The 19,339-nt window shown below is 50.3% G+C and overlaps 1 protein-coding gene across 7 annotated transcripts in view; it reads right to left on the bottom strand.

The window, feature by feature from the left end:
- Nucleotides 1–19,339, bottom strand: part of nfixb (nuclear factor I/Xb) — a 376,438-nt gene that overhangs the window by 59,755 nt on the left and 297,344 nt on the right. For all 7 annotated transcript variants that reach the window (XM_078235068.1, XM_078235067.1, XM_078235072.1 and 4 more), the window contains 3 exons: nt 18,320–18,440; nt 15,070–15,206; nt 104–235 (listed from right to left, as the gene is read on the bottom strand). In XM_078235068.1, coding sequence (XP_078091194.1) covers nt 104–235; nt 15,070–15,206; nt 18,320–18,440 — 390 coding nt within the window. The remainder of the gene's footprint in view (nt 1–103; nt 236–15,069; nt 15,207–18,319; nt 18,441–19,339) is intronic.

Here is a 19,339-nt window from a genome sequence, read left to right as displayed (position 1 = left end):
AGCCACAATCCGTGGCAAACGGTCCAGAAGGAATAGGTGGCTTGGTGCCCCCGCCCGGGGAATAACAGTGATACCGACGCCTTTAGCAAGGGGGTTTTCTCACCTGGTCTGGTGCCTGCTATCACGGGCAATGGGTGATGCGTGAATGCCATTCGCGAGGAGACGGTTTGTGAAGGCGTCCCGCTACCAAACTCGTGCTTTGTTGATTTCTTGAGGGAAGTGGGCGATGTCATTCCTGGGGACAGATGGCTGACACATCAGATTCACGCCCACCTTCAGAATCACGCCACCCCCATCACCCACCTACAACACTCAGGCCTAGCCACCCAGGAGACCAGATACAGATAATAAAACAGATTTCCTTCCCGAAAGGACATGAAGTTTAAGTTTATTTATTAATGTCACAAAACAGGTTACATTAACTCAGCAATGAAGTGACTGTGAAAGCCTTACTTGTGACTAATAAATAAACTTTACTTTAACTTTATGAAGTTACTGTGAAAATGGAGTCTGCCATTCGATCATGTTTGTCAACCCCATTCTCCCGCCCTTTCCCCGTAACCTTTGTTTTTATTAATTTTTATTTATCAGTGTCACAAGTAGGCTTACATTAAGACCATAAGACATAGGAGCAGAATTAGGCCACTCGGCCCATCGAGTCTGCTCCACCATTCAATCATGGCTGATATTTTTCTCATCCCCATTCTCCTGCCTTTCCCCCATAACCCCTGACCCCCTTATTAATCAAGGACCTATCTCTATCTTAGACACTCAATTAACACTGCAATGAAGTTACTGTGAAAATTCCCTACTCGCCACACTCCGGCGCCTGTTCGGGTAACACTGAGGGAGAATTTAGCATGGCCAATGCACCCTAACCAGCACATCTTTCAGACTGTGGGAGGAAACCGGAGCACCCAGAGGAAACCCACGCAGACACAGGGGGAATGTGCAAACTCCACACAGACAGTGACCCAAGTTGGGAATCGAACCTAGGTCCCTGGTGCCGTGAGGCAGCAGTGCTAACCACTGTGCCACCGTGTCGAGAGGAATCTCAAGATTATCCAAAGATGTACGGGTTAGGTGGATTGGCCATGCTAAATTGCCCCTTAGTGTCCAAAGATGTGCAGATTGGGGGATTGACCATGCTAAATTGTCCCTTAGTGTCCAAAGATGTGCAGATTGGGGGATTGGCCATGCTAAATTGTCCCTTAGTGTCCAAAGATGTGCGGGTTGGGTGGACTGGCCATGCTAAATTCCCCTTTAGTGTCCAAAGATGTGCAGGTTAGCTGGATTGGCCATGCTAAATTGCTCCTTAGTGTCAGGGAGACTAGCAGGGTAAATACGTGGGGTTATGGGGATAGGATCTGGGTGGGATTGTGGTCGGTGCAGACTCGATGGGCTGAATGGCCTCCTTCTGCACTGTAGGGTTTCGGCGAATCTGTGCTTATCAAATGTTGTCTGTCGGCAGGCAAAATTTCACAGCTGGAAACTGCAGCGAAGGGGAACTCTGCTGAACAGAATGTGATAGTCTCTGAGTTTATGATAATACAGCTCTGTGTTGGCGGTAAGGAATTTGGAATCATCGCTTTATTGTTTTTTTCCCCTCTCCTTTGAGGAATGAATATTCTTTGGCCAGACAGTCAGATCCATCGGCTTGAGTTCAGTTGCACTGCAACCAATATTCCAAAGCCGTTAATGGTGAGGTATCCTGTTTAGTTCTCTCAGCTCCGCCAACTTTCCATCCAGGCGTACTCTCCCAGCCAACCAGGCGCCAAACCCTCGCCGTTAACGATGCCCCACCGCGCTCCAATCTGGCCCGCTTTTCTTCCTGAGATTTCCCAACACTTGGTTCGAGTCACTCTGCTCTTGGTTGGTCATCAATCAGAGGCAGGTACCTCCCCACGGGAAAGGGGGGGGGTGACGCCGGTATCCAGTTAACCAGAGGAGCAATGGGACCAGGTTCAATAGGGAGGGTGGGGGCACCCCTCTGGTGCTGTAGGGGTGCAGGGTAACACTGCCTTCCGAGCACCAGGCTTCTGTTGGACAGTGGCTATCGAGGGGATGGAGAACAGCCCAGAACAATGTCAACATTGGGCATTCGGGAACCAGATCCGTCAAAATCTACCAAATCAGTCGAATCGCAGCCACTCCACAATGACAATTGCTATACTTCCAAAAGAATAGATGGATTGGTCATGCTAAATTGCCCCTTAGTGTGTATACCAGGGGACTGGCAGGTTAAATGCGTGGTGTTACGGGGATAGGGTGCGGGGTGGGGGGGTAGGTGCAGGCGTCATGGGCCCGAATGGCCTCCTTCTGCAGTGTAAGGATTCTATTTGATGACTTGCTCTTCACAACTAAAACCGCAACCCCCTCCTGCTTACCGCCCCATCCCCATAACCCCATACATTTAGCATGGTCAATCCACCTAACCTGCACATTTTTAGACACTAAGACCATAAGACCATAAGACATAGGAGCGGAAGTAAGGCCATTCGGCCCATCGAGTCCACTCCACCATTCAATCATGGTTGATTTCAACTCCATTTACCCGCTCTCTCCCCATAGCCCTTAATTCCTCGAGAAATCAAGAATTTATCAATTTCTGTCTTGAAGACGCTCAACGTCTCGGCCTCCACAGCCCTCTGTGGCAATGAATTCCACAGACCCACCACTCTCTGGCTAAGAAATTTCTCCTCATCTCTGTTCTAAAGTGACTCCCTTTTATTCTAAGGCTGTGCCCCCGCGTCCTAGTCTCCCCTGTTAATGGAAACAACTTCCCTACGTCCATCCTATCTAAGCCGTTCATTATCTTGTAAGTTTCTATCAGATCTCCCCTCAACCTCCTAAACTCCAATGAATATAATCCCACGATCCTCAGACGTTCATCGTATGTCAGGCCTACCATTCCTGGGATCATCCGTGTGAATCTCCGCTGGACCCGCTCCAGTGCCAGTATGTCCTTCCTGAGGTGTGGGGCCCAAAATTGCTCACAGTACTCCAAATGGGGCCTAACCAGTGCTTTATAAAGCCTCAGAAGTACATCCCTGCTTTTGTATTCCAAGCCTCTTGAGATAAATGACAACATTACTCCAAATGGGGCACTAAGGGACAATTTAGCATGGCCAATCCACCTAACTTGTATATCTTTGGACACTAAGGGGCAATTTAGCATGGCCAATCCACCTAACCTGCACAAGCTTGGACACTAAGGGACAATTTAGCATGGCCAATCCACCTAACCTGCACATCCTTGCACACTAAGGGGCACTTTAGTATGGCCAATCCACCTAACCTGCACACCTTTGGACACGAAGGGGCAATTTAGCATGGCCAATCCACCTAACCTACACATCTTTGGGCACTAAGGGACAATTTAGCATGGCCAATCCACCTAACCTGGACATCTTTGGACACTAAGGTGAAATTTAGCATGGCCAATTCACCTAACCTGCACATCCTTGGATACTAAGGGGCTATTTAGCATAGCCAATCCACCTAACCTGTACATCTTTGAACTATGAGAGGAAACCGGAGCACCCAGAGGAAACCCATGCAGACACCGGAGAATGGGTAAGCTCTATATAGTCACCCAAGATCGGAATCCAACCCGGGTCCCTGCTGTGAGGCAGCTGTGCTAACCACTGTGCCGCCGTGCCAATTTTAGCAGTGGCCCAATTTTTCACTAGTCTTTTTTGGTGGGCTGTAGTCCTCACAGTTTATATCTGCACACCACTCCCGCTTCAATCCAAAGTTCCTCCCATTCTTATCCCAATCCAGCTGATTCTCATCTTCTCGTCCAACACACAGTTGAGGTTCACACCCTTCCTAAGTTAAGATAAGCGTTTTCCTTCCTGACAGTGTCTAATAGATATCACGATATCTTGGATCTTGCAGTTGGGCAGTAAGTATCGCAAATTTAAAGTCTGCCCAGAGAGGAGCTGAGGAGAATTGTTGCCGTTGCAGCAATGTGTTGAGATTTGGAAAGTGTCTTGCAGGGAGTTTTGATAGTAACTTCCAAAAATGGCAACTGGAAATGTTCCCAGAAAACAGACCACAGGGCAAATGGGGAAAGAGCCAGGGGGAGAGGGATTCTTCGGATAACTCATTCAAAGAGTTGGCGTAGGCGACTGGCTTCCTTGGAAGGTTAGGGTGCATTGGCCGTGCTAAATTCACCCTCAGTGTAACCCGAACAGGCGCCGGAGTGTGGCAACTAGGGGATTTTCATACGAACTTCATTGCAGTGTTAATGTAAGCCTACTTGTGACACGAATAAATAAACTTAAATTTAAATTCTCCCTCAGTGTACCCGAACAGGCGCCAGAGTGTGGCAACTAGGGGATTCTCATACTAACTTCATTGCAGTGTTAATGTAAACCTACTTGTGACGCGAATAAAATAAAACTGATAAGAAGGAAGAAAATAAAATGGTGAGAATTTAAGTTAGAAGGTTCCACTCAAGAGGGAGAAACATTTGCCTGACGGCCCATAAGACGTAGGGAGTAGCATGAGGCCATTCAGTCCATCGAGTCTGCTCCCCAATTCGATGAGATCATGGCTGATCTGATGTGATAATCCCCAACTCCACTTTCCCGCCTTATCCCCATAACCCTCGATTCCCTGACTGATTAAAAATCTGTCCGTCTCAGCCTTGAACTTAACGCCCCAGCCTCCACAGCCCTCTGCGGGAAAGAATTCCACAGATTCACTCTCCTCTGGGAGAAGAAATTCCCCCCATATCTCTGTCTGAAATGAGCGACCCCCTTATTCTGAGATTATGTCCTCTGGTCCTAGACTCCCCCACAAGGGAAAATACAATTGCGATCTACTCTGTAATAGCTGCAGGGAGGAATAAATAAGCATTAATGGGAGAGATAAGAGGATTAGGACAACAGATACATGGGAACACCACCACCTGGAAGTTCCCCTCCATCCTGATTTGGAAATATATCGGCCGTTCCTTCACTGTCGCTTGGTCAAAATTCCTGGAACTCCCTCCCTAACAGCACTGTGGGTGTACCTACAACCTCACCACAGCAGCGACTCAAAAAGGCACCTTCCCAAGGGGAGGCGATGGCCGAGTGGTTTTACCAATAGACTATCAATCCAGAAACTGAGCTCATGTTCTGGGGACCCCGTGTTCGAAACCCGCCACGGCAGATGGAGGAATTTGAGTTCAACAAAAGAAATCTGGAATTAAGAATCTACTGATGAAACCATTGTCAGAAAAACCTATCTGGTTTTACTAATGTGTGGTGGCACAGCGGCACGGTGGTTAGCACCGCTGCCTCACAACCCCTGTGTTACAAAGACTGTGTGCCACACTCGCTGTCCCACGGGCCTAACACACTTTTTACAGGCTTAGTGGTACAGTGGTTAACACAACTCTATACACGGGTGGCACAGTGGTTAGCGCTGCTGCCTCACAGCGCCAGGGACCCGGATTCACTTCCCAACTTGGATCGCTGTCTGTGCAGAGTCTGCACGTTCTCCCCATGTCTGCATGGGGTTTCCTCCGGGTGCTCTGGTTTCCTCCCACACTCCAAAAGGCATGCTGGTTAGGGTGCATTGGCCATGTTAAATTTTCCCTCAGTGTACCCGAACAGGTGCCGGAGTGTGGCGGCTAGGGGATTTTCACAGTAACTTCATCGCAGTGTTAATGTAACACTAATAAATTAAAAGCTTCAAACTTCAAACTCATGTCCTTGATGTGGAGATGCCGGCGTTGGACTGGGGTGGGCACAGTAAGAAGTCTCACAACACCAGGTTAAAGTCCAAAAGGTTTATTTGGAATCACGAGCTTTCGGAGCACTGCTCCTTCATCAGGACTCACCCGATGAAGGAGCGGCGCTCCGAAAACTCGTGATACCAAATAAACCTGTTGGACTTTAACCTGATGTTGTGAGACTTCTTATAATGTCCTTTAGGGAAGGAAGTCTGCCGTCCTTACCCGGTCTGGCCTACATGTGACTCCAGAGCCACAGCAATGTGGTTGACTCTCAACTGCCCTCCAAGGGCGACTAGGGATGGGCAATAAATGCTGGCCCAGCCAGCGACACCCATGTCCCGTAAAATGAGTTTTGAAAAAGATGGCTCTCTCTCACCCCTGAATGTTATATTCCTTACATAACAGGAAATAATGAGTGGAAGGTATGAGTTATATCATAAGTTTGAAAGGTAAAGTGATTTTCTTTTAGTTAGAAGCCAGACAAATGCAGACACGGCCTCAAGTGCACCTTAAAGTCCATTTCCTGTGGCTGTGGGGAAAGCTCCGAGCCTCACAAATGAACTGAACAAAAAGGGGAAGGAGGCTATTTTTCTATAAAGGCAATCTTTCTCCACAGTTATTCACGTCACATTAGATGGCACCGGGAGGAAGGCAGATATCTCGAACAGCATCAGCGTGTCGCTGAGGGACCTCAGCGGGATTGAAAATCAATCGCAAGTAACCTTACATTAACGCTGCAATGAAGCTACTGTGAAAATCTTCCAGTCGCCACACTCCGTTCAGGTACACACTGAGGGAGAACTGAGCACCTAACCAACACGTCTTTCAGAGAAGCCAGTTGCCACAGAACGAGGCCATTCAGCCCCTCATGCCCACACTGACCCTTTCAACAAGGTATCCAATCGCAGGTCGAATACAATTCAAGGGAATCAGAGCAGGTTTTCTTCGAAGGAAAGAAATATAGAGGAAGGGGATTGGGGTGGCCAGTTCCAACTGAATAGCTGGCAGCCGCCTGATGGGCTCTTTCTCAACTCTGCTATCTCAAAGCCTTGCACCACCTGAGCTTGCTGTTCACACACTGGGTGGGATTTTATGGCCTCACTCGAGCGAGACCGGAAATTCCCGACCGAGATCAAAGGACGTTTCCGTCTTCCGCCCCTCGCCCTCTCCGATTCCATGGGGTGGAGGCAGGACAGTAGAATTCCGGCATCTGTCCATAATGATTCCTAACTTACAATAGCGACTGCAGTCCTGAAGTCATTTATTTTATTATTTGCATGGGCGTCGCAGGCTGGGCCAGCATTTATTGCCCATCCCTAGTTGCCCGAGGGCAGTTGAGAGACAACCACATTGCTGTGGCTCTGGAGTCACATGTAGGCCAGACCGGGTAAGGACGGCAGATTTCCTTCTCTAAAGGATATTAGTGAACCAGATGGGTTTTTCCAACGATGGTTTCATGGTCATCAGTCGATTCCTAATTCCAGATTCATTATTGAATTCAAATTGCACCATCTGCTGTGGCGGGATTCGAACCCGGGTCCCCTGAACATTTACTTGATTGTTTTTTATTCATTCGTGGGATGTGGGCGTCGCTGGCTGGGCCAGCATTTATTGCCCATCCCTAGTTGCCCGAGGGCAGTTGAGAGTCAACCACATTGCTGTGGCTCTGGAGTCACATGTCGGCCAGACCGGGTAAGGACAGCAGATTTCCTTCCCCAAGGACATTAGTGAACCAGATGGGTTTTTGTGCCAATCAACAATGGTTTCATGGTCATCAGTAGGTTCTTAATTCCAGAGATTTTTATTATTTACCCTCCGGGGTCAACCAGGGATGGGCAGTAAGCGCTGGCCCAGCTCGCAACGCCCATGTCCCATGAATGAAAAAAAAGAAAAATTTTATAAATAAGGATTTGGCAGGGTTTGAGCGGGATTTGAGCAGGATCTTCCATCTGCTCCCATGGCGTGTTTCGCAACGGTGGAGGTGGTACACCATTGGCCAGCGACAGAATCTTCTGGTCCCGCCATTGCCAATAGGGTTTCCTCTTTTATGCACTCCCCCTCAATCCGCCAGGAAACCCAGGGCAGGAGTTCACAGTCGGCGGGACTGGAAAGTCCCACCAGGTGCGAAGGGCTGGAAAGCTCCAGCCTTGGAGTCTGATTTTCTGGCCCATTACTCAAGTCTCCAATACTCCGCCCTGTACTGCCCCTATCTGAGTCCGCGAACAGCCATTCCTGACAACATACGATCTCGTTATCAGGGGCGGGGTTGTTATTACTTCACGATGATCCCTAAGTCTGTCATCCAGGGTGGAGGTAAGGATGGAGGGGAAAGGTGAGGAAAATAGGTGGTAGCTGGCAAACGAGGAGACAGCACGACCAACAATCTGCAGTTTCACCCTGTGATTAACTTGTAAATAAAGGCTGCCTTTCCAGAGATTAAGGGCGGGATTTTCCAGCCTTGCTAGCTCCAAAACCAGAAAATCCTGCCCAAGGTCAATGGTCCGCCCCCAGTCCACTACAATTCCCGTGGTGGGTCGGACAGGAGAATTCCGCACAATGAGTCAGTTTAGTCGCAAGTAGGCTTACATTAACACTGCAAGGAAGTTACTGTGGAAAATCCCTTCGTCGCCACACTCCGGCGCCTGTTCGGGTACACTGAGGAAAAATTTAGCATGGCCAATCCACCCTAACCAGCACGTCGTTCGGACTGTAGGAAGAAACTGGAGGAAACCCACACAGACACGGGGAGAATGTGCAGACTCCGCACAGACAGTGACTCAAGCCGGGAATCAAACCCGGGTCCCTGGCGCTGTGAGGCAGCAGTGCTAACCACTGTGCCACCATGCCGGTAGTGTTAACATCCTCTCAATAAAGCCCTTCATTTGTTTGAACCTTTGAAGCCTGCGGCCTATCCTTTAAAACCGCAGCAAAGGGTTATGGCGGGAAGACAGGAAAGTTGCAGCAATCAGAGCAGTCGCGACCTTATCAAGTGACAGGATGGGCTTGAAGGGCTGAATGGCCTACTCACAGAATCATAGAAACACAACAGTGCAGAAGGAAACCATTCGCATCATTGAGTCTGCACCAACTCAGCATCTTACCTAGGCCCATCCCCCTGCACATTTAGCATGGCCAATCCACCTAACCCGCACATCTTTGGACTGTGGGAGGAAACCGGAGCACCCGGAGGAAACCCACGCAGACACGGGGAAAAAGTGCAAACTCCACACATTCAGTGACCCGAGGCCGGAATTGAACCTGGGTCCCTGGCACTGTGAGGCAGCAGTGCTAACCACTGTGCCACTGATAAATAAAATCGCCATAGCCTCAGCGGACAATGGGCCGTGCTCCCCTTTCAGGGGGAGTGCTGACTGGTGGTGTTTTAACCTGGGGGTCACCACACCTCAGACGAGGGGCAAGGTTGAGAAGGTGTGGCCTTCATGAATAATCTCAGCCGGTACGGGAATTGAACCCACTCTATTGGCGTCGCTCTGCGTCACTGACCAGCCGCCCAGTCAACTGAGCCACCTGACTCCCCACTTCATTTTAGTCCTGCCCCTAACCCATGCAACCATTCCTGCCTCAGCAACCTGAGAGCCTTCATAGGAGAACTCTTGTCTTCACTGGAGTTTAGAAGAGTAAGAGAGGATCCCATAGAAACTTATAAAATTCTAACAGGATTAGACAGGGTAGATTCAGAAAGAATGTTCCCCGATGGTGGGGGAGTCCAGAACGAGGGGGCATAGTTTGAGGATAAGGAGTAAACCTTTGAGAACTGAGGTGAGGAGAAATTTCTTCACCCAGAGGGCGGTGAATGTGTGGAATTCACTCCCACAGAATGTAGTTGAGGCCAAAACGTTGTGTGATTGCAAGAAGAAATTAGATATAGCTCTTGGGGCTAAAAGGATCAAGGGATATGAGGGGAAGGGGGATCATAAGAACATAAGAACTAGGAGCAGGAGTAGGCCATCTGCCCCCTCGAGCCTGCTCCGTCATTCAATAAGATCATGGCTGATCTTTTTGTGGACTCGGCTCCACTTACCCGCCCGCTCACCAGAACCCTTAATTCCTTTACTGTTCAAAAATTTATCTATCCTGGCCTTAAAAACATTCAATGAGGTAGCCTCAACTGCTTCACTGGGCAGCGAATTCCACAGATTCATAACTCTTTGGGTGAAGAAGATCATTGAATTTGATGATCAGCCGCGATCGAAATGAATGGCGGAGCAGGCTCAAAGGGCTGAACGGCCTCCTCCAGCTTCTCCGTTCAGTTCTAAACTGGAGCACGCACCTGAAGGGGGCTCTGAAACAGCTGGAGTGGGACTCGAACCCACAACCGCTAAGGCCTACGAAAGTGAGTGCTACCCACTGGGCTACAACTTACGGTCTGGATAAGAAATGCAGTCACACCTTCATAGAATCCCTACAGTACACAAGGAGGCCATTCGGCCAATCGAGTCTGAACCGGCCATAATCCCACCCAGGCCCAATTCCCGTAACCCCACACATTTACGCTGCTAATCCCCTGACACTAATGGTCAATTTAGCATGGCCAATCCACCTAACCTGGACATCTTTGGACACTAAGGAGCAATTTAGCATGGCCAATCTATCTAACCCGCACACCTTTGGACACTAAGGGGCAATTTAGCATGGCCAATCCACCAAACCTACACATCTTTGGACTGTGGGAGGAAACCGGAGCACCCGGAGGAAACCCACGCAGACACGGGCGGGGGGGAGAACGTGCAAACTCCACACAGACCATGACCCGAGGCCGGGAATCGAACCCGGGTCCCTGGCGCTGCGAGGCAGCAGTTGCTAAAAAACTGTGCCACCGTGCCGCCCAATGAGGAGGTCTGCGCCACCTCGCTCCTCCTTCCGGTCGGGTTAAGTAGCAAGTAATTTGGGAGGGTGGGTGGGCAGTGCGGGATGGGGGGGTGGGGTGTGTGTGTGTGTGTGTGGGGGGGGGAGCGAACCCAGCGAGAGACAGCTCGAGCAGGGACGCGAGGGGTGTGAAAACTTGCGTCGCTCCGGGAACGGTTATTTTTTTAAACAGAGCTCCGACTTACAACATCTTTCGTTACAGGAGCCCCAGTCGGATTTTAAAAAAAACTTAAAAGACATGTTGACACAAAGAGATTTTTGGAAAACAGGCCAGGCTTGTGATGAATGAAGGAATCAATCTGTATTCCTTCTGCTCCCGATCATTTTGGCAGCGCCCCACCATTTTTTTTTTCGGATTTCTCAAAGTAACAAGCTGCTTTTTCTGGCTCTTGTGTTTTTAATCCCCCCTCCCCACCACCCCGTCCTCCTTCTTTCTCTCCCTCTCCGCAAGGAACATTTGGAAAAATGCGGCACAACGCGATAAAGCCTTCGCTCTCTCTCTCTCCATCCTGGTTAATTAAAAAAGGAACAGCGAGAGTGAAGGATTGGATTGTAAACAATCCTCTTAATGAAACAATGTGTGTTTGTTGTCCTGGATTCCATTTCAGGATTTAGTCACAGATTTTTATTTGTTCCCCCAACCGCCCCCCCCCCCCCCCCCCACACCGCCCCCCCCCCCCCCACCCCCACCCCCCGACCCCCTGCCTCCCCGCCCCCCCGTCTTTGAGTTTTTGTTCTACATTTTCAAAATGGGTCCTCACTGTCCCATTCGCCGCTTGTTTTCACTTGTGCCACGTTACACCCCCTCCCTCCTCGGCTTCCTTTTGGGCTCCCCCGCAAAACTGGCCAAGAGATGTGGTTGCCAAGAGTCCGTCGCCAGGGGCAACCGGCCCTGCCTCTTTCTTCTCCCCCCTGTCAGCCTCGCACCGCCTCCCCCCCCACCGCCCCCCCCCCCCCGCCCCCCGCCATCACTATCCCTCCCTCCTTCTCTCCCTCCCGCCATTCTGCGCAGTAGATGGCACGGTGGCACAGTGGTTAGCACTGCTGCCTCGCAGCGCCAGAGACCCGGGTTCCATTTTGACCTGGGGTCACTGTCTGTGCAGAGTCTGCACGTTCTCCCCGTGTCTGTGTGGGTTTCCTCCGGGTGCTCCGGTTTCCTCCCACACTCCAAAGATGTGCAGGTTACGTGGATTGGCCATGCTAAATTGTCCCTTAGTGTCCAAAGATGTGTACGTTAGGTGGATTGGCCATGCTAAATTGCTACTTCGTGTCCAAAGATGTGCAGGTTAGGTGGATTGGCCATGGTAAATTGCCCCTTAGTGTCCAGAGATGTGCAGGTTAGGTGGATTGGGCCCCACACCTCAGGAAGGACATACTGGCACTGGAGCGGGTCCAGCGGAGATTCACACGGATGATTCCAGGAATGGTAGGCCTGACATACGATGAACGTCTGAGGATCGTGGGATTATATTCATTGGAGTTTAGGAGGTTGAGGGGAGATCTGATAGAAACTTACAAGATAATGAACGGCTTAGATAGGATGGACGTAGGGAAGTTGTTTCCATTAACAGGGGAGACTAGGACGCGGGGGCACAGCCTTAGAATAAAAGGGAGTCACTTTAGAACAGAGATGAGGAGAAATTTCTTCAGCCAGAGAGTGGTGGGTCTGTGGAATTCATTGCCACAGAGGGCTGTGGAGGCCGAGACGTTGAGCGTCTTCAAGACAGAAATTGATAAATTCTTGATTTCTCGAGGAATTAAGGGCTATGGGGAGAGAGCGGGTAAATGGAGTTGAAATCAACCATGATTGAATGGTGGAGTGGACTCGATGGGCCGAATGGCCTTACTTCCGCTCCTATGTCTTATGGTCTTATGGTCTTATGGATTGGCCATGCTAAATTGCCTCTTAGTGTCCAAAGATGTGTACGTAAGGTGGATTGGCCGTGCTAAATGTCCAAAGACATGTCGATTAGGGTGCATTGGTCGTGCTAAATTCTCCCTCAGTGTACCCGAACAGGCACCGGAGCGTGACGACTGGGGGATTTTCACAGTAACTTTATTGCAGCGTTAATGTAAGCCTTACTTGTGACACTGATAAATAAACTTTAAACTTTTATTGAGAATCCAATATGTCTCAATAACGTTGTCTCTCATTCTTCTAAACTCAGCAGCACGGTGGCTAGCACTCTGCTTCACAGGGACACGGGTTCGATTCCCGGCTGGGGTCACTGTCTGTGTGGAGTCTGCACGTTCTCCCAGTGTCTGCGTGGGTTTCCTCCGGGTGCTCCGGTTTCCTCCCACAGTCCGAAAGACGTGCTGGTTAGGGTGCATTGGCCGTGCTAAATTCTCCCTCAGTGTAACCCGAACAGAGTGTGGCGACTGGGGGATTTTCACAGTAACTTCATTGCAGTGTTAATGTCAGCCTACTTGTGACTAACAAATAAACTTTATAAAGTTTAAACTGTCTTTCGGACTGTGGGAGGAAACCGGAGCACCCGGAGGAAACCCACGCGGACACGGGGGGGAGAACGTGCAGACTCCACAGAGACGGTGACCCAAGGCCGGGATCAAGCCTGAGTCCCTGTGAGGTATCACTGTGCGCCACCGTGCCGCCCGAAGTACGGTGCTGGCGCAGGGGGCGGGGAGGGGGGGGGTGGGGGGGTGGCGGTGGTGGTGGTGGTGATCTCAGCCGAGATCTCGCACTCGCTTTCTCCCCAACGAGACTGCGATGTTAAGGGCACGTCATCTCTGAAAACTGTCCAACTGTGCTGACAGGATGCACACATCACCCAACAAGCACACATTGTACTTTCCGCTTATACCATGGAAAAACAGGAAGGAATATCAATAAATGCCAGGGAACAAAAGGGCACTGTGTAAAACGGTTGGATGGACCCACTGCGGAGTGTCAGTGGAGGGATGAAATGTCTTCTCCCAACACCTTCGTTTGCCTCTCCACAAATACTGACAAACACCACATTGTCTACGTCGGTTAAATTCATGGAATCATTTCTCCAGCCTCAACAGAGGCGGACTGGTGGCATCTTTACAGGATGGCAGGGAGACCATCAGACCTCGAGCAGACTACCCCAGGGGTAGTGAACATCTACACAAGCCCTCGCACCTCCGGCCAAAGTAAATTTGACCCTGATTACACTGGGCATTCCTTCCCGCATGTATCACAGCTTGGTGTGGCTCCTGCTCTGACCAAGACCGCAAGGAACTACAAAGGGTTGTGAACGTAGCCCAGTCCATCACACAAACCAGCCTCCCATCCATCGACTCCGTCTACACTTCCTACTTCCTTGGGAAAAGCAGCCAGCTTAATCAAGGATCCCACGCACCCCCCGGGCATACTCTCTTCCACCTTCCTCCGTCAGGAAAAAGAAAAATAGGGGTGGCACAGTGGTTAGCGCTGCTGCCTCACAGCGCCAGGGACCCGGGTTTGATTCCCAGCTTGGGTCACTGTCTGCACGTTCTCCCCGTGTCTGCGTGGGTTTCCTCCGGGTGCTCGGGTTTCTTCCCACAATCCGAAAGACGTGCTGGTTAGGTGCATTGGCCATGCTAAATTCTCCCTCAGTGTACCCGAACAGGCACTGGAGTGTGGCGACTAGGGGGATTTTCACAGTAACTTCATTGCAGTGTTAATGTAAGCCGACTTGAGACACTAATAAATAAACTTTAAACAAAAGTCTGAGGTCACATACCAACCGACTCAAGAACAGCTTCTTCCCTACTGCCGTCAGACCTTTGAATGGACCTACCTTATATTAAGCTGACCTTTCTCCACACCCTAGCTTTGACTGTAGAGGGCACGCAGGAGTGTGTGGGGTGGTGGGGAGGGTGTGCGGGGATAATGGATAGACAGGACTAGGTGGTGAGGTACCCATCAAATGTTTGGATGCATCTACAGAGACTGTAAAGAGGAGATCGTGGTATTATCGCTGGACTATTAATCCAGAAACTCAGCTAATGTTCTGGGGATCCGGATTCGAATCCCACCACGGCAGATGGTGGAATTTGAATTCAATTTTAAAAATCTGGAATTAAGAATCTACTGATGACCATGAAACCATTGTCGGAAAAACCCATCTGGTTCACTAATGTCCCTTTAGGGAAGGAAATCTGCCATCCTTACCCGGTCTGGCCTACATGTGACTCCAGAGCCACAGCAATGTGGTTGACTCTCAACTGCCCTCAGGCAACTAGGGATGGGCAATAAATGCTGGCCCGGCCAGCGACGCCCATGTCCCACGAACTGAATTAAAAAAGGAGGCAGGAGACATGGTAGCACAGTGGTTAGCACTGCTGCCTCACAGCGCTAGGGACCCGGGTCCATGCCTCACCTGAACGCATTGCCACATGACACGTTTCTAGAAATGTCTTCACCCAGAGAGTGGCCAATGTTTGGAATTCGCTGCCACAGAAAGTAGTTGAAGCCCACCAGTTACCTGTGTCTACATCATTGGCCCATCCACCGCTCTGACTGCTGCCCGCAGCTGGTGACCGACCTGTGCTGGAATAGAAGACTTCATCCACTGGGCTCTCCATCTCGCTGTCCTCAATGGATTTGTGTCGCTTGGTGGAGCTGCAAGACAGCAGGGGCAGAATTTCAGAGGATTCGGCGGAACGGAGCACTCAACAACAATAACAACAACAACAGAAACAACAACAACATCTACACCAACATCAACAACACCAACAACACCACCAACAACACCAACAAAAACATCTACAGCAACAACATCAACAACACCACCAACAACACCACCAGCAACACCAACAACACCAACACCAACAACATCTACACCAACAAGAACATCGACAACAACCACAACACCACCAACAACACCACCAACAACAATACCAACAACAACCCCCACAACACCAACAACAACACCAACAACACCCACAACACCAACAACAACACCAACAACACCCACAACGCCAACAACAACACCAACAACAACACCAACAACCCCCACAACACCAACCACAACACCAACAACACCAACCACAACACCACCAACAACAACACCACCAACAACAACATGAACAACAACAACATGAACAATAACAACCTGGAATATAGTGTTCAATTCTGGTGGCCACACTACCAGAAGGATGTGGAGGCTTTGGAGAGGGGACAGAAAAGATTTACCAGGATGTTGCCTGGTATGGAGGGCATTAGCGATGAGGAGAGGTTGGAGAAACTTGGTTTGTTCTCACTGGAACGACAGAGGTTGAGGGGCGACCTGATAGAAGTCTACAAGATTATGAGAGGCATGGACAGAGTGGATAGTCAGAAGCTTTTTCCCAGGGTGGAAGAGTCAATTACTAGGGGGCACAGGTTTAAGGTGCGAGGGGCAAGGTTTAAAGGAGATGTACGAGGCAGATTTTTTACACAGAGAGTAGTGGGTGCCTGGAACTAGTTGCCGGGGGCGGTAGTGGAAGCGGATTCGGTGGTGACTTTTAAGGGGCATCTGAACAAGTACATGAATAGGATGGGAATAGAGGGATATGGTCCCCGGAAGGGTAGGGGGTTTTAGTTCAATTGAGCAGCATGGTCAGTGCAGGCTTGGAGGGCCGAAGGGCCTGTTCCTGTTCTGTAATTTTCTTTGTTCTTTGTTCTTTGTTTAACAACACCAACAAGAACATCAACATCAACAACAACAATACAAACAACACCAACAACAACATCAACAACAATGAAAACAACAACAGCAACACCAACAACAACAATACAAACAACACCAACAACACCAACAACAACATCAACAACAACAAAAACAACAATAACAACTCCAACAACGCCATCATTAACAACAACAGCAACACCAACAACAACAATACGAACAACACCAACAACAACACCACCACCAACAACAACAACTCCAACAAGACCATCATTACCAACAACAACACCAACAACAACAATACGAACAACACCAACAACAACAATGTAAACAACATCACCAACAACAATAACAACTCCAACAACACCATCATCACCAACAACAAAAACAACAACAACAAAAAGATGGCGAGAAGCCAGCTCGTCCATTCAGTCCAGAGATCGGCCTGTCTGGGTTTCGAAACACCAGGCCTCTGAAGGCCGCTCCTGAAGGCACTGACTCAGTCTTGAGGTGGCCAGAAAGTCTGCTTGTTTTAATGGTGACCACCTCTGCAGCTGACTCAGATATTCCAGCCTGGTAAATCACCAGGCTGATTCCGGGGATGGCGGGACTGATGACCGAGGAGAGATTGACGAGGTTAGGATTGTTCTCCACAGACCATAGAATTCTACAGTGCAGAAAGAGGCCGTTCAGCCCATCGAGTTTGCACCGACCACAATCCCACCCAGGCCCTATCCCCATAACCCCATGCATTTACCCTCGCTAGTCCCCCTGACACTAAGGGGCAATTTAGCATGGCCAATCCACCTAACCCGCAAATCTTTTGGATGGAAAGGAGGAAACCGGAGCACCCGGAGGAAACCCACACAGACACGGGGAGAACGGGCAAACTCCACGCTGACAGTGACCCAAGGCGGGAATCGAACCTGGGTCCCTGGCGCTGTGAGGCAGAAGTGCTAACCACTGTGCCACCGTGCTGCCCTTTTCACTGGAGTTCAGACAAATGAGGGGGGATCTCATAGAGACTTATAAAATTCTAACAGGGCTAGACAGAGTTGATGCAAGGAGGATGTTCCCGATGGTGGAGGGAGTCCAGAACCAGGGGCTACAGTCTGAGGATTCGGGGTAGACCATTTAGGACGGAGGTGAGGAGACATTTCTTCACCCAAAGAGTGGTGAGCCTGTGGAATTCATTACCACAGGAAGTGGTTGATGCCAAAACATTGAATGTATTCAAGAGGCGGCTGGATATAGCACTTGGGGCGAATGTGATCAAAGGTTATGGGGAGAAAGCAGGATTAGGCTATTGAGTTGGACGATCAGCCATGGTCGTAATGAATGGCGGAGCAGGCTCGAGGGGCCGAATGGCCTCCTCCTGCTCCTATCTTCTATGTTTCTATGCTATCATAGAATCATAGAATCCCTACAGTACAGAAGGAGGCCATTCAGCCCATCGAGTTTGTACTGACCTCAATCCCACCCAAGCCCTATTCCTGTAACCCTCATTTATCCTGCTAGTCCCCCTGACACTAAGAGTCAATTTAGCATGGCCCTTCAACCTAACCCAAACATCTTTCGGACTGTGGGAGGAAACCGGAGCACCCGGAGGAAACCCACGCAGACACGGGGGAGAACGTGCAGACTCCACACAGACAGTGACCCAAGCCGGGAATCGAACTCAGGTCCCTGGCGCTGTGAGGCAGCAGTGCTAACCACTGTGCCACCATGCCACCCATGAATGATCTTTACTCATGTGGACGACACAGAGTTGGGTAAAAGGGATCCGATTCAATTCCGTTTTCCCACACAAGTCAGTAATCCATCCTCAAAGTTACAAAGCCATTGCACAGAATGGACGGGGCAAACCAGGATCCATCCCTTCCAAAAACCAAATTGCAACCAAATTGCAAATCATCAGCCCCACAAGAGAGACAAAGAGCTGACAAGATATGGGAATAACACCCCACCTTGGGCTCGATGTTAGCCTCAAGGCGGAGGTCTTTCTGCCGCGGTCACAGGCCTCGGATTTTTCAGTTGGGATTCGTTATTCTCTGTCGCTGCCTACCTGGTAGAGGGAGGTGTCGTAATTGTGCGCCTGCCCAGGGGGACCTGGTTTATGCTGTAGTACCCCGGGCTCTCCAAATCGGCCAGATTGAAGCTGGGTCCCGTTGCCGCGGCGACTGGGGCTGAGGTGAAGAAGAGGCAAGAACATTACATTGAATCTACACAGCAGATCAAACGGCGCCTGCGACCCTGTCGCTCCCCCGCCAACCTCCCCCTTCTCCCGCTAGCGTTTGGCTTCAATCAGACCACTCGCCACCATGTTTCACCTTGAAATGGGCATCCCCCCCCCCAAGCGCGCCCCCAAATTCATCCCCCCTCTATGCACGCCGCCATATCCATCCCCCCCCATGCCCACCCACCCCATATCTACCCCCCTCCCATGCTCGCCCACCATATCCATCCCCCCCCACGCTCACCCCCCCACATCCATCCCCCCCATGCGCGCCCCCCATATTCATCCCCCCCATGCGCACCCCCCATATTCATCCCCCCCATGCGCACCCTGATGCGCTATCAATTAGGCAAAAGACTACTTGTGTGCCAATACAACTGTAGGCTTTTATTCATTACAGAACTAGGAGCATATCCCAACAGGTAACCGACCCGAACTGAACAAGGGGGAGGAAACAGCCACCTTTATACTAGGTGACAAGGGGAGGAGCCGGTAGGGGATGTGTCCAGGCATGACAAACACAACAACGGTGGTCCAGGCAGGACAAAGGCACAACTGAAGTCCACCACACACCCCCCATATTCATTCCCCCTTAAGCACGCCTCCCATATTCATCCCCCCAATGAAGTTACTGTGAAAATCCCCCTGTCGCCACACTCTGGCGCCTATTCGGGTACACTGAGAGAGAACTTAGCATGGCCAATCCCCCTAACCAGCACATCTTTCGGATTGTGGGAGGAAACCGGAGCACCCGGTGGAAATCCAAGCAGACACGGGGAGAACGTGCAAACTCCACACAGACAGTGATCCGAGGCCGGGAATCGAACCTGGGTCCCTGGCGCTATGAGG

The sequence above is a fragment of the Mustelus asterias genome, chromosome 19 (assembly GCF_964213995.1).
Source record: "Mustelus asterias chromosome 19, sMusAst1.hap1.1, whole genome shotgun sequence".
In the NCBI taxonomy this organism is placed as follows: domain Eukaryota; kingdom Metazoa; phylum Chordata; class Chondrichthyes; order Carcharhiniformes; family Triakidae; genus Mustelus; species Mustelus asterias.
Note: the sequence above shows the minus strand (reverse complement) of the source record. Positions and strands in the feature narration are given on the sequence as shown.